Source organism: Pundamilia nyererei, unplaced genomic scaffold, assembly GCF_000239375.1.
Source record: "Pundamilia nyererei isolate P.nyererei 1_Seehausen unplaced genomic scaffold, PunNye1.0 scaffold00407, whole genome shotgun sequence".
NCBI lineage: Eukaryota > Metazoa > Chordata > Actinopteri > Cichliformes > Cichlidae > Pundamilia > Pundamilia nyererei.
The window spans coordinates 265,292-278,494 of NW_005187808.1; the positions used below are offsets into that span (position 1 = coordinate 265,292).

Below are 13,203 nucleotides of genomic sequence, written 5' to 3' on the forward strand. Positions count from 1 at the left end.
GTGTGTGTTTGTACGGGATGCATGCATCTCAGTATCGTCCTGTGCCTTTTAGAAGTTTAACTGCAGCATTTAGTCTTTTTGCAAGAGCCTGTGTTGGTATGTTTTTCTATGTGTTAGTGCTTTGGGGAAACAGAGCTACAAAAGCCAGTTTAAAGGTTGCAAAAGAGCTTTCACACTCATTCATCTGTGGACTTCAAGCGCATGTGCATGCACGTACACACACACACACATACACTCACACGTGCATGCACGCACACGCAGGGGTTGTGTGTTGACTTAAGAGTTAATGAATGGATGATTGAGGGCTGCAGGGGTTGGGGAAAGCAGTGCCGTGGAAACAACCCCTCTTTCCCAGGAAGGGAGCACAGAACAAGAGTTAGAGACAAAGAAAGGGATGGAAAATGAGTGTCTCAGAGGCAGAATGAAATTCAGAGTGTGTGTGTCGAAAGCTCAGGGGGCTGTGGGGCAAACTACTTAAAGCAGAAGCATTTGAAGCCCCTAATAAAGCAAGTAGCATGTACTTGACAAGCACCCAAAGGGAAAGAGAGAGGGAGAGAAGCAGCTGTTGGAGGAGGAGAGTGAGACAAAGAAGGAGCAGGGGGCTGTCCTTACTTGCTCTTCACTGAGAGGACTGTATGTGGGAGGAGGCAGAGAGAGAGCTGGAGAAAAGAAGGGGCACAAGAAAGAAAAAGAGCAAGCAGGGAGCAAGCAGTATGTGTGGTGTGTGAAGGAGAATACATCTGAAATCCTGTGAGTGGTTTGCATAGTTGCAGGCAGCCTCTTCACCAGCCTCTCCTGCGCTGCACAACCTGGGCTAAGGGACCATGCAGCAACCCTGGACTCTTCCCTGGCTCTGTGCTCTCCTGCTGGGGCTGATGGGGTTCCTGGTGTCGGGCTCAGACTTCCAGCATCACAAATACGAGGACATGGTACGAGCTCTGTTTGCAGTGCAGAGCGAATGCCCCTACATCACGCGCATTTACAGCATCGGGCACAGCGTGGAGGGTCGCCACCTCTATGTCCTGGAGTTCAGCGATAACCCGGGCAACCACGAAGCATGTAAGTAACACCTGATCCGTTGTTTGACAGCCCAGCGACATGCTGTACAATGATTTCATGTTGCATTTTATCCCAAAGTGGATAATTGGCAGAAAACGTGATGGATGGAAGTAGTTTAACAGTTTAATAATTTAATCCCAACTCCTCAACAAAGCTGATAAACGTCTGCAAATGATATTAATCTATGATAGATTTCGAATGCACAACCTGTGCTACTGCCTCCTCATCTGTCTTGTACTTTTTGCCACACACAATGAGAATAGCTGGCAGGAGACTGAGTCTGCAAGAGGCTTCGGTTTTGTCTCAAGCTTTCGATTTTGCCTTTATGAAGCCGAACCACTGTGTGACTTAACAGTGAGGAGGAAAAGGTGAAATGATCCCGAATTGGGTGCTTTGAACATCACTGGCTGTAAACTGAGGAAAACTCAAAAGTGAAAACAAAAAAAAAGGAAAAGAAAGAAGAAAGTGAAAGAATCGAGTCAACATCTGTGATTCATTTTGATTTTTCTTTGCCATCCGACCACTGACAAAATGTAGCAGATGACAAACAGAATCACTTTGAGTCATCAAGGATTTAACCCTGAATACACTCCCACAAAAACCACCGAATCAGCTCTTCAGGTATTTAGTTTGCAGCTAGTGTATGATTATATCCAATGTTTGCATTGGAAATTGGCCAAAATGTCATATCAAGGAAATGCTGTGGAAGATTTTTCCATTCTTGCATTTAAAAAAAAAGCTTGACAACTGAAGGGAATGTTTTTTTGGCTCCAGCCAAGCCTGCTTTTTTTCTGCGTGTTTGCATACTCGGAAGCTTCCTTCAGTAGAATTGAAGGATGTAGGCCTGTTCTGTCGCAAGGTGACCGAGGGTGAAAAACAGGAACTGAACACTTCATGAAGGGGGAGTGACCTGAGGTGTAGTCTGGGTCAAGCCTCCTGCACTCTGTACGAAGTTCATGTGTTTCACATACTGCTGAATGAGTGTGTGTGGGTTTTCTTTCTTTCTTTTAAAACTACATGCTGGAGCCAGCGCTATTTTGTGAACTCATGGCCAGTTGGAACTGTGCTAAAGAAAAAGAGGGGAGTTGCAATGCCCAGCATGCCATTTGCATGCCTGAAACAATTAGTGAAGGGCGCTGATAGATTTGAAAGTATCAATGACGGAAAAAAACACAAGCGCTTATTCTTTGATGTGATGGTTTTAGTGTCAAATTTAGCGCAAATTTGTATCTAGTATTAAGTCATAGGTCTGACCTCTGGCAACCGGGCTTGGGGTTTTTTGCTTCCCTCAGCAGTGATTAATAAAGGGATCCTCAGGGGGAAGAAACCCTGCACAGAGAGCAAGGCTGAGACATTGGTGGCAAATACACATAACTCATCCAGATAATTCAATCAGCACAATTTCCAGAGCTTATGTCTGTAAGAACATCCTTATCAAGAAATTTCTGCGACTGTGGCGTCCTGCATGTGTTTCCTCAGGCCATCTGTTTTAAATGTGGTACTTGACAGCTCTGTGTGGCTTTTTTCGTAACTTCATGCCCCCTCTGCTTCTCCACACCCTCCCCAGTGGAGCCCGAGTTCAAGTACGTGGGCAACATGCATGGCAACGAGGTGCTTGGGCGTGAGCTTCTCATCAAGTTCTCCCAGTTCTTGTGCGAGGAGTACCGAAACAGAAACCAGCGAATCGTGAGGCTGATCCACGACACGCGCATCCACATCCTGCCTTCCATGAACCCCGATGGCTACGAGGTGGCTGCCAGACAGGTAATTTGAGCCTTAGGCTTAGACGTGCCAAAACAAAACTCCCTCTGGGACGTCTCTGGCTGTGTTTTTTCAAAGAAACCGTCCCCCGCGCAAAGAAGGAGAAAAAAAAAATCTATATTTTCTTTTCCCTTGGTTTTGCTCTTGGCAGTGGAAATATTAGAAATGTTGAGGTCCCTGAGTGAAACTAAACACCTGCGAGCCACACAGTTCAATCCATCTGAGCTTTTAGGGTTTTTAAACAAATACATGTGTGTGTGTTTGTGTAAGACGAGCGACTACGAGTCAAACAGTAGTTGATGATTTTTCTCCACCGTTTGCTTGCGTCTGTAATAATCCCATCTATCAGCTTCCCAAGAAAGCCCCTAACTTTGTGTCAGGGGTAATTATGGGCCGTGAAACAACTGATACACACGCAGACTGCTGCAACACAAATACACACACACAGTCTCTTGCTGGCTAATGATATGTCCTGAAGCGACCAGCTTCACATGACAGTCCCTCTCTTTGCCACTCAGACGACACATACATACTGCACTGTAATTAGCTGCGTCAGCAGATGTTTGGGTGCAGCAGCATCTGTTCAAAAACGGCAAGGCAGTTTCATTTTAAAGCATCCTTGGCGACTCAATGTTGTGATCAAGCTTTTAGGGGAAAAAACAACAAGAAGAAGAAATCTTATCAGAAAATGTAAGCTATACACACCAACATACAGGTCAGTCAGCTCTTTTGCAAAGTCTTAGAAAGTCTCACACTGAAATACAGAAGAAAGTCAAACCAATCAAAAAAGAGCTTCTTAAATTGCCCCCTTGCTTTACTTGATATATAAAAACATATAGTGACATTTAAGATTAAAGGTCCAAGCTAAAGTTGCAAACAAATAAGAAAATTTCAAGGCACTCATAAAATAAAACAAGTCTACAGTTAGTGATGCCCCTGTGACGCTGCATTTAAGCAAAACAGACCTTTTAACTAAACTGAAATGTTAGCATCCTAACATGCTTGCAATGACGGTGCTAACTAATTTGATGTTTAGTTGGAGTATTGTTTACCATGCTCACTGTAGTGAAGGGGAAAATCTGTTCCCTTTAAGCCAGCTTTCTTCTGATCGCCTGTCCCTTGCATCCAGAAGGCATAACAGCAGGTAGGAGGGGCTTCTGTGCCCACAGCAGGTGTACCTGCTGTCTATGACATCATTAAGATCCAGCAGTAGAAAAAAAAACTGCCTAAGAGTGAGAACTTGAGCTTTTTGCTTAAAGTGCTTTGACTTTGGGTACTTTTAATCGATTGTGACAGTCTATCTGTCCGGCTGTTAGCACACTCAGTACCATGGATTTGTTGCACGGTCTTAAAACTCCGTTTTGGGAAAAATACTTGACTGTTGTTGCTCTATAGATAGCCTCTGAGGACTGGGGAATAATAAATTCAGCTTTGTTTTACTGCTTCCGAGAAATTTGAGCTCATAACTTGACCTCAGGAAACCTTAACGTCACAAGCCAAAATATGATCATTTAATCATTCTGGTGGGAAAGAGCAAGATTACTCACCAGTTTAAAAAAATATGGTTTTTTTGTGATCTGTGCATCAACAGGGTCCGGAGTTCAACGGTTACCTAGTGGGTCGAGGGAACGCCAGAGAAAGCGATCTAAACCGCGACTTTCCGGACCTGAACGCGCTCATGTACTACTACGAGAAAACCAAAGGACGAAACCACCATCTGCCCCTCCCGGACAACTGGGAGCATCAGGTCAGTTCTGCTGAATACACGGAAATCGTTTGAGGGTGTACGTGTATGTTAAAGTGTCCATGTGTGTACGCAAGTATGTGTGGCTCGGAGCATATGTGGGTGAGAGAGAAGGAGGGAGCGAGGAGGAGGATGGATGAGGGCATTTATCATGCTCGTGTGAGCGTGTGAGCGAAGCTGAATAATGAGCAGCTGTAACATAGTTGGGTTATCTTGGCTTTAACTTTGTTGACATAAACAAATTCATGAGATCTGCACTGGATGAGATTCCAGTGCCAGCTGTGTCTCAGCTAAATAATAAAAAAGTCCATATATTTAAATGTGAGTAGACTCAGGAGACTCCTTGGTAGGTCCTCTGTATCATTTTGTGACTTTTTTCTGCGTGCCTGTATAGCCTAGACCTGTTTGCTTATCTTGCACATAGCAGGCTATAGCTCTTAGCATAGACACTGTGGTTGCCCTCATTCGTATTTGGAGTCTTTGAAATATGAAACAGGTGGGGTAACTGGCAACCTAGCTCCGCAAACTGGAACAAACTGGAACAAAAGCGTTGGTAAGTCATATTAGTTTGCATATTTATTTAGATGCTGGAGCTGAGAAAACACCCCAAGAAGAAGAAGCAACCCCCCGCCAACAGCCTTCTTCTTCTCTGGGTCATAACATGTGATTAACTATATGCACTGTTTATGAGGACTTTGAGCCTCAGCTAAACATTTTTTGGTTTTCATCACCATCATGAGAAGTTACAGTGAGCCACTCTGCCGGCGTCAGAGTGTAACTGTTACCCTGAGGCACTGGCTGACTCCTCACTTTGCTGCTACTTTACCCAAAACTGTCTGCACATTGCTATGTCTGCACTATAAAAGTACAGATGCTCTCTACATAGAATAGACACTATATAAACCTGCCACACTTACACGGTGACTGAGACTAAGGAAGAAAAATGTGCCTCAGAGTTTCGGCGTAAGCAGCAGAGTTCAGATTGGCTGTGGGGGAGACCTGGCTTCATTCTGGGTGATTGAATGGCCTTTGTAGCGCAATGTGTACTTATTTCAGATCACTGAAGTGTAAAATGAACAGTGGAGAGTAACATGAGAGTGCGTGCTGTCAAACAGTCCACTAGCCTGCCAAAAAGTACATTTTAACTATTAAGGTCAGATCCTTGGGGGTGTCTCGACTACAGCCTCCAGTAGGACTGTTGTTCATAGTTTCCTTGAAAAATAAAATTCCTCCCTCTTAAGGACAGTCAGTTTTTATTATAACTGATAGATAGCTTCATGTTTTGAGAACTGAAATATGAACCTAAAGTTGATTATATCTTGAACCGTCCAAATTAAAATACCTTTAGCTAGATTTAGTGATAGACTCTAAAGAAAAGATGGATATAATCCTCGTAGAAGTGTCTTAAACATACATTTAAACCCTTCTTCTTATGGGGCGTCCCAAAAAGAAATCAACTTCACTGACTTACGTGCACGTGCGGAGGAGGGGCGAGGGTATTTCAGCTGTCACAGGGCAAGAGGTGGGTAGAAGCCTACGAGAAAATGACCCTCATTTGGTTTATGACCTCAGTGTTTTCCTTACGCATTTATGGTCTCACTTGCTCGTGTCAAGTCTTATTAAATATAACATGTTCACTTTGTAAATGATTTATTGGGGGGGGGGGAATTAAACAGGGTATGCTTTAGGACAGGGTGTCAAACATAAGGCCCAGGGGCTAGAAATGCCCAGACAAAGACAAGGGTGTAAATTTGAGACTTCTAACTGTATTTTTTAGTTTATTGCACCTTTTCCTATTAATAAAGCCCTTCCCATGGACATTGATGCTAGCTACACTAATACAGTCACAATCAACTATAGACATGTCTGTTGGTCTACATAAAAAAACTAAAATATTTTCTCTGAATTAGTCGTCATAGTCTGTTCTGTATTTACAGGACAGTCTGAGCAATGAGCTACCAAAACCTTTTCTGTAATTTTACACGTTTAATTCTTATAATTTAAAACCAGAGTAGCTCATGGATTTCTTTAATTTAATACAGTTGCATGTTTGTTACAATGTCAGAAAAACTGAGGTGAACTCTTCTTTGTCTTATATTAAGATATCTCATGGATTAAAGGTGTAGTTTACTTCTTCATACTGGCAGAAATGGAAGTTTCACTGGTCCAGTTAAACTCAATGTGAGCTGTATATGGTCTGTGAAATGAAAAATTTGAATGAGTTTGATATCTCTGCTTTAATCCAGTTGCCAAGTGGATTGCAAGCATGCAATGTGCTTGATTTCAGTTTATGAGGAGTAAATATTATCCTTTAGGAAACAAAGAAAGTCATATCAGTGCTTTAAAATGAATGCGTGATTGATTTCTCTTCCCTCAAAATAACTCTTTTCAGTGTTTTAAGCAGTTTTGACAGGGCATGTCATTACAGAGAGGTGGTTTCAGTGTAGTTTTCCTTTTCTTTCCCTATCGCCACACCACTTTTGTTCCCAAGCAAAGGTGGAAAATGTTATTTTTTAACCTCTAACTGCAAAACCAGAGAGCCAGGGAGTCTGTACATATGACTGTCTCCTGATGCAGAAACACAAAAGGGTAACTGTGCTTGTCTTACAACTGCTTTATTTATGCTGGTCAGGAATACATTCTCACATAAAGCCTCAAGCCCTGCAGGCTCGAGAATGCAGCTTTTACTAATTTAGCTAAGTGATGAAACTTTCTTCACTGGAACAAGTGCAAGACTAAACTGAGATGTGCTAAAATAAGACTGAGAACTGGGCGGCAGCACATTTTCCAAGTTTCACTTTCATTTCTCTTAGAAATACCTTATTTACAGAGCCCCAGAAGAGCCCGACATAAAACAAGGCTCCTTTTGCAAAAGTATCCACTGACATTTGACTGGCCTCCAGAGGACATCCCTCACCCAGTGTGAAAACTAACTTCAGACTGTCAGCAATCCTATAAGTGATCCAGAATGTTTGATTTGCTTCTCTTTGCATTTAATATGGGGTAGTATCCTCTGTTGTTAGTAGAGCTCTGCAATATGGCCGTGTCTGTCCTTCGTGTGTAACCCTACACCGCGGTGACAGCCCTTATTTCAAAGGATGCACAAGTGTATATATAAAGATCTACAGATAATAAATTCCTACCGGCGTTCAAAACGGGAGCCAGACCTCTTGGTTACAGCTGCTCTGTTCAAGGTCACTGGGCTCTGATCAGCTTGATTATTCTTGAACAGAGTCAGACTGTGTTTATTGTCCTACATACCATATTCAAGGAGAGGTATTACGCCTCGTCTCCAAACGTGATAAATGGCTCTGAGAGTGTGAGGAGAGTTAACGCTGACAGAGAAAATAAATGGCAGCCCCAAGTGGAATTTCAAGGTCTGCAGCAATGCAATGGAGATGCCATCTGGCTGAGGCTGATCCCGTTCATGCAGAATTTGATGAATTAATTAGCAAAAAGATCAAAAACCTTTAAATCAGTTTGCATATTATGAATTATATGTACACGTAACTGTTGTGTTTCCACTCCTTTGATGCTAAGTCCAGCTTCAGTTTGTGAATTTTGTATATTCTCATTAAATTTATCATTAACTGAAATGGTTGGTATTCTTTAACCATGAAGCTAACCATGCCTGATGCATTTAGGAGGAGCTAGGTGAATCATTAAATGTGCTTGAGCAAAGTAGAAGATTCTTTAAACTCTAACCATTTTTGCAAAATGATTAAGTAAAAAAGAAAGGCAGAGAGAAAATATGTCCATAAGGCAAAGCCAGAGGAAACCGGGGTTTGTCCAGATAAGCAGCCAACCAGAGAAGCCAGCAGCTTTGGATGAAAAGAAAACCAGATGTTAACCCACTGATGTTGTTTGGGAAATATCTCAGGTGACGTAAAGGACTGTATGGGATTCTGCATTATAACTTATTTGATGATTTAGAGACATTTTGACAGGTTCTCAAGTGGGATTAGATTGTTTCATTTGGGGAATTGGAATAAAGATGCATGCACGTGGTCCTGCAAGTACAGTAAATCTTAAATGTCCTGCTTCTCATCCTCCCCAGGTTCAACCAGAGACTTTGGCTGTGATTAAATGGATGCAAAACTACAACTTCATCCTGTCAGCGAATCTTCACGGAGGAGCCGTGGTGGCCAATTACCCCTTCGACAAGTCGAGAGATGGCCGCATTCGAGGGCGGACCACCTATTCGGCCACGCCTGATGACAAGATCTTCAGAAAGGTGCGTGACAGATTTAAAATTTCCAGATGTGACACACATCTCATACCGTCACTGCCTGTTGTGTGGGTATGAAAACACGTGGATGAATGGGCCCCGTGTCCTTTTGTGTGTGATGACAGTTGGCGAGGACCTACTCATACGCTCACGGCTGGATGCACAAGGGCTGGAACTGTGGCGACTACTTTGATGAGGGGATCACCAATGGGGCCAGCTGGTACTCGTTGTCCAAAGGTGAGCAAAACGTCTTCTCCTGAGCAGAAGGGAAGACAACAGAAATGCGTAGTAAAAGCACAAGAGACTCACTTGGAGCAGTCTCTAAATTATTACTGAGGCTGGCTTTCGTAATTGAATTAATCGTAATTCAAACTAAATTATTTACACGCTGTTTACATCTATTTTTGGCCAGTGAGTCTGCATCTGGATTTATATTATGCTGCTTTGGCACCACAAAAGTTAGTGCTGTAGCTCAACACCAACAACACTAACTGTTGTCCTGACCTCTTAGGTTTCCAGAGAAGTACTGGTTGCCAACATTCCAGTATGTACAAACTCATAATATAAACAGCTACTTAGAAAATAAACTATTACACCCCCCAGACATTTTGGAATTTGAAAGCCAAAGAAGATAATAGCTAAATTATCAGTTTCAATAAAAAATGAGCTGAAAAAATGCCCCGCCACACGAGCACACAGTCCTCTATCCTATGTACAAAACACATTGTTCCTTGCCTACATGCAAAATTTCCATGTGCTGTGGAACAAACGCTATAATTCTCCTGCTAAAGAAAGACAAGACCATCTGAGTGATGGCTTCCTGCTGTCATTACCTTCAGAATGAATGAAATGCACTGACTGGCTCGCAAGGCACGCTTCTCCAGTGTCATCATGCACTGGGTCTGCGCTTGCCTTAAACCCCCTTACCTCTTGCACACTGCCAGCTAGCAGTAGAGCGGTGGACAGGGGGTGTAAAAGGCACCCATTCAATACGATCCGCACCATCAGCAGGCAGCGTGCAGCACTCTGAAAAAGTCTTGAGTCACCTCTAATTTCTTTATATTTTGCTTCCAGGAAGCCAGACCTTGAGCAGTAGTTCTCCAAGCTTTCTGAAGGTCTTTCAAAGTTCTTCTTTAGACTTTTTATTTTTAGTGGAGTCTGTGGACCTGAACATTTTCAGTTGACTCCGTTTTTTTATTTTATTTTATTTTTCTAGCAATTATTTATTTCATGGTCCAGGCTTTAAAGGGTTAAAGTCTACAAGGCAACCTTAGTGGTGACAATTCCCTTTTTTTCTTTAAGTAAAGGATCCTTTAAATTTTAACTAAGGTGGAGAGGACCTCGCCTTTTAGTGAGGTTGAAAGGAATCATACGGCTCAGCTGGCCTCCCCACCGCTCTTTTTTTTGGTGTAAAATCCCATAAACTCTCTATAAATGGAACTGAAGCTTGAAGAGAGTTTTGAATTTTGTGAAATTTCTTGTTATAGCTGAAAATATGCATTAATTAAACCTCCTCCTCCATGCTGGCAGAGACCCTCTCAGGAGTCACACAGCCTTAGGCGCTCGCACGAAACTTAAACTCCTCACGCTCTCATGGTTCGCTTAAAGGCTGGAAAACTTGTGTGCTGCTTTTTAATGAAAGCTTACAGTAATGCACTGTTACAGTAATGAATTCTTGGAAGTTAAAAAATACCAAGTTTATCCAACTCTCTGGGCATATATTCAGTTTCAGCTCAGTTAATCTGCAACTGCAACAATAACAATCCCCATTTCTTTGATGCGTAAGTCCTGATCCAGGCTGCTCTGGTTTCTCCTCAGCACTGTGAGTCTGATGAGCTTTTCACTTGAGTCATGCGAGCTTTTGAACTGACTGAAAACGCCCAGAGTCTCACTTAGAAGCAGCATGCTATGTTTATTTTACCAGGTCTTTATGCTCCAAGTGTTATGTCAGGGTCTGTGGGGTTACATATGAACCTTCCCTCCCTTCTGGCTCCTTGTACATTTGTTTTTGATGAAAAGTGGAGCCATATTGTAAAGCCAAAAACAGAAGTTTTTTTTTTAAAGCAACTTATACTCCTACAATTTTGAACAGCTTCCTCAAGAGGCAAAGCGTGGTGGAAAAAACACTTTGAATCTATAAATATAACTAATGTGTCCTGTTGCAAAGACCTAGAAATCTAAAGTGAAGAGCCACATTAATACATTTATTGTCCTCCTAAAATATTTATCTGTGTTTCAGGCATGCAGGACTTCAACTACTTGTACACCAACTGCTTCGAGATCACTCTGGAGCTGAGCTGCGATAAGTTTCCTCCGGCATCAGCACTGCCGAGAGAATGGCTGGGCAACCGGGAAGCGCTGGTTTCATACCTAGAACAGGTTTGTACATGACGAAATTTGGCAAATCAGAGTTATACTGAAAGAGTATTTAATTTATTGGAGCTCAATGCACCACACATACACAGCTACACTATTACACATAAAAACCCAACTGCCAGGAGTCGTGAGTCTGCTGCCCTGGTGTCTTGTGAATATTGGCAGTCGCCTCTGGGATAAAGTGACCAAAAAATTAGATGCGTGAAATTCTGTGTAATATGAGTAATCTGACTTTTAACCTTCTTCGAGGACGGAACAAGGCCGTGGTCTGAGGACAACAACATGTCCTTTATTCCACTGAGATTCAAAAAGCGATGCTTTGCCACTAATAATGTTTCTGTAAGGGTGGGCCCCCAGTTGCATGCATTTTTTGCAAAGCACTAATTAAACAATCTAAACTGGGCCTGCAGATTCTGTTCTGGTCTTTCTTTAGCTGCTGAACACTGCTGAGCCTAAGGAGTGTTAATTAAGTCTGAGGTGTAGAAATGTAGCTTAGGATTCCTTCATATTCACTCGTATTTATTAGCACATACAGTATTTTCTTTAAAAAAACATATTATTTAAAGTATATTCAAGTATAATCTTTCTCTTGTAAACATTAAGCAATAATTTTGAGCAAAATGCAACTGAAATGTATAAATAATTAATCATTTGGGAAAATATGTTTGGTATAAACTGAATGTATACTGAGAAAGTAAATTTAATTTGAACAGATTCCATTAAATCTAAAGTTTTGTAACAAATTGTACATGCAATCAAATCACTTTAAGTCAGTATTTCAGACTTTAGGTTTCAGGGTTTTGAGCGTATGTGCTAATAAACATGAGCAAGTGCTGAAAGCTTTGAAGAAACTTTCTGGATGAAGTCAAATGTCTTCAAAAAACTTAAAGAGGTCCAGTCACCTTCCTTTTTTAAGCTCTTAAGACTACAGACAGCTTTACACATCAAACAGATGATAGGAATCCAATTTCCAAACCTTAGATTTTATTAAATATACTTCAATATTTGAAGTATGTACACGTTTTGTCTTTTCTCAGGTGCATCATGGGATAAAAGGCATGGTGTATGATGAAAACAACAACCCCATCAGCAAAGCAGAGATCTCAGTAGCTGGCATCAATCATGACGTGACCGCAGGTAACAGGGACTTTTGGTGTATATGTGGTTGTTATTTTTTTTCTTGATAGGTGTGGAAGCTGGATTTATAGTGACTGATTGTCTAGTGTCCCAGCCAGTGAAATAGAAGACCAGTGTTTGATAACATCCGGTGTCAGTCTGTCATTTCAAAATGAGACAAGGACACATACTGCATGACTAATGGCAGGCACTAACAATAACTTCTGCATGAATCGAATGCCTCGAGCAGCCAGAAGTCGACTTTGAGTCTCAGTTCCATAAAAATATGATCCTTTGGAAATAAACCAGAATGAAACAAGACGCAACCTCGACAAGACTTTTAGCGATGAACTAAATGTTAGTATGATATCCAGATTTTAAAAGTGCATTCAATCCTCACACGCAAAAGGACAGTCGAGTGCATCTAATGGTGCGGTGTGGAAGTCAAGCACAGCTATAACGGAGCAAGTCATCCTCTACTGGTCAGTGGTGGAAATGCAACGTGAGAGAAATTAAAGTCACCTATCAAGACACTCACCAGCCAATTCAACAGGTGCATCTCGCTAGTACAGGGATAAGCCCCTTTTTTGCCTTTAGAACTACTTTAATTCTTCATGCCACATATTTAACAAAGTACTGCAAACATTCCTCAGAGGATCCATATTGGCATGATGGCATCGCGTAGTTCATAATCAGTTTCCAATTTGGCACCTACAACTTACTTTATTTAGTGTGAATTATTTTTTTATGTTAAAAAACTACCGTCATTGTCGACATATTGGTGGCACTCCAGGAATATGTTTAATTAATTAAGATACAGCGACTGTACGAGTCTCATAATTTTCCTTACATGTGCTCCTTCAGGAGTTGATGGCGACTACTTCAGACTTCTGTTGCCAGGCACTTACACTGTAACAGC

General features: G+C 41.8%; 1 protein-coding gene across 1 annotated transcript in view; it reads left to right on the forward strand.

The window, feature by feature from the left end:
• The first annotated feature begins 632 nt into the window (after nucleotides 1-632).
• Nucleotides 633-13,203, forward strand: part of cpn1 (carboxypeptidase N, polypeptide 1) — a 15,688-nt gene continuing 3,117 nt past the window's right edge. The window contains exons 1-8 of the mRNA XM_013915952.1: nucleotides 633-1,059; nucleotides 2,627-2,823; nucleotides 4,412-4,567; nucleotides 8,622-8,798; nucleotides 8,918-9,029; nucleotides 11,032-11,171; nucleotides 12,206-12,305; nucleotides 13,149-13,201. Of these exons, the coding sequence (XP_013771406.1) occupies nucleotides 825-1,059; nucleotides 2,627-2,823; nucleotides 4,412-4,567; nucleotides 8,622-8,798; nucleotides 8,918-9,029; nucleotides 11,032-11,171; nucleotides 12,206-12,305; nucleotides 13,149-13,201 (1,170 nt within the window). The 5' untranslated portion in view covers nucleotides 633-824. The remainder of the gene's footprint in view (nucleotides 1,060-2,626; nucleotides 2,824-4,411; nucleotides 4,568-8,621; nucleotides 8,799-8,917; nucleotides 9,030-11,031; nucleotides 11,172-12,205; nucleotides 12,306-13,148; nucleotides 13,202-13,203) is intronic.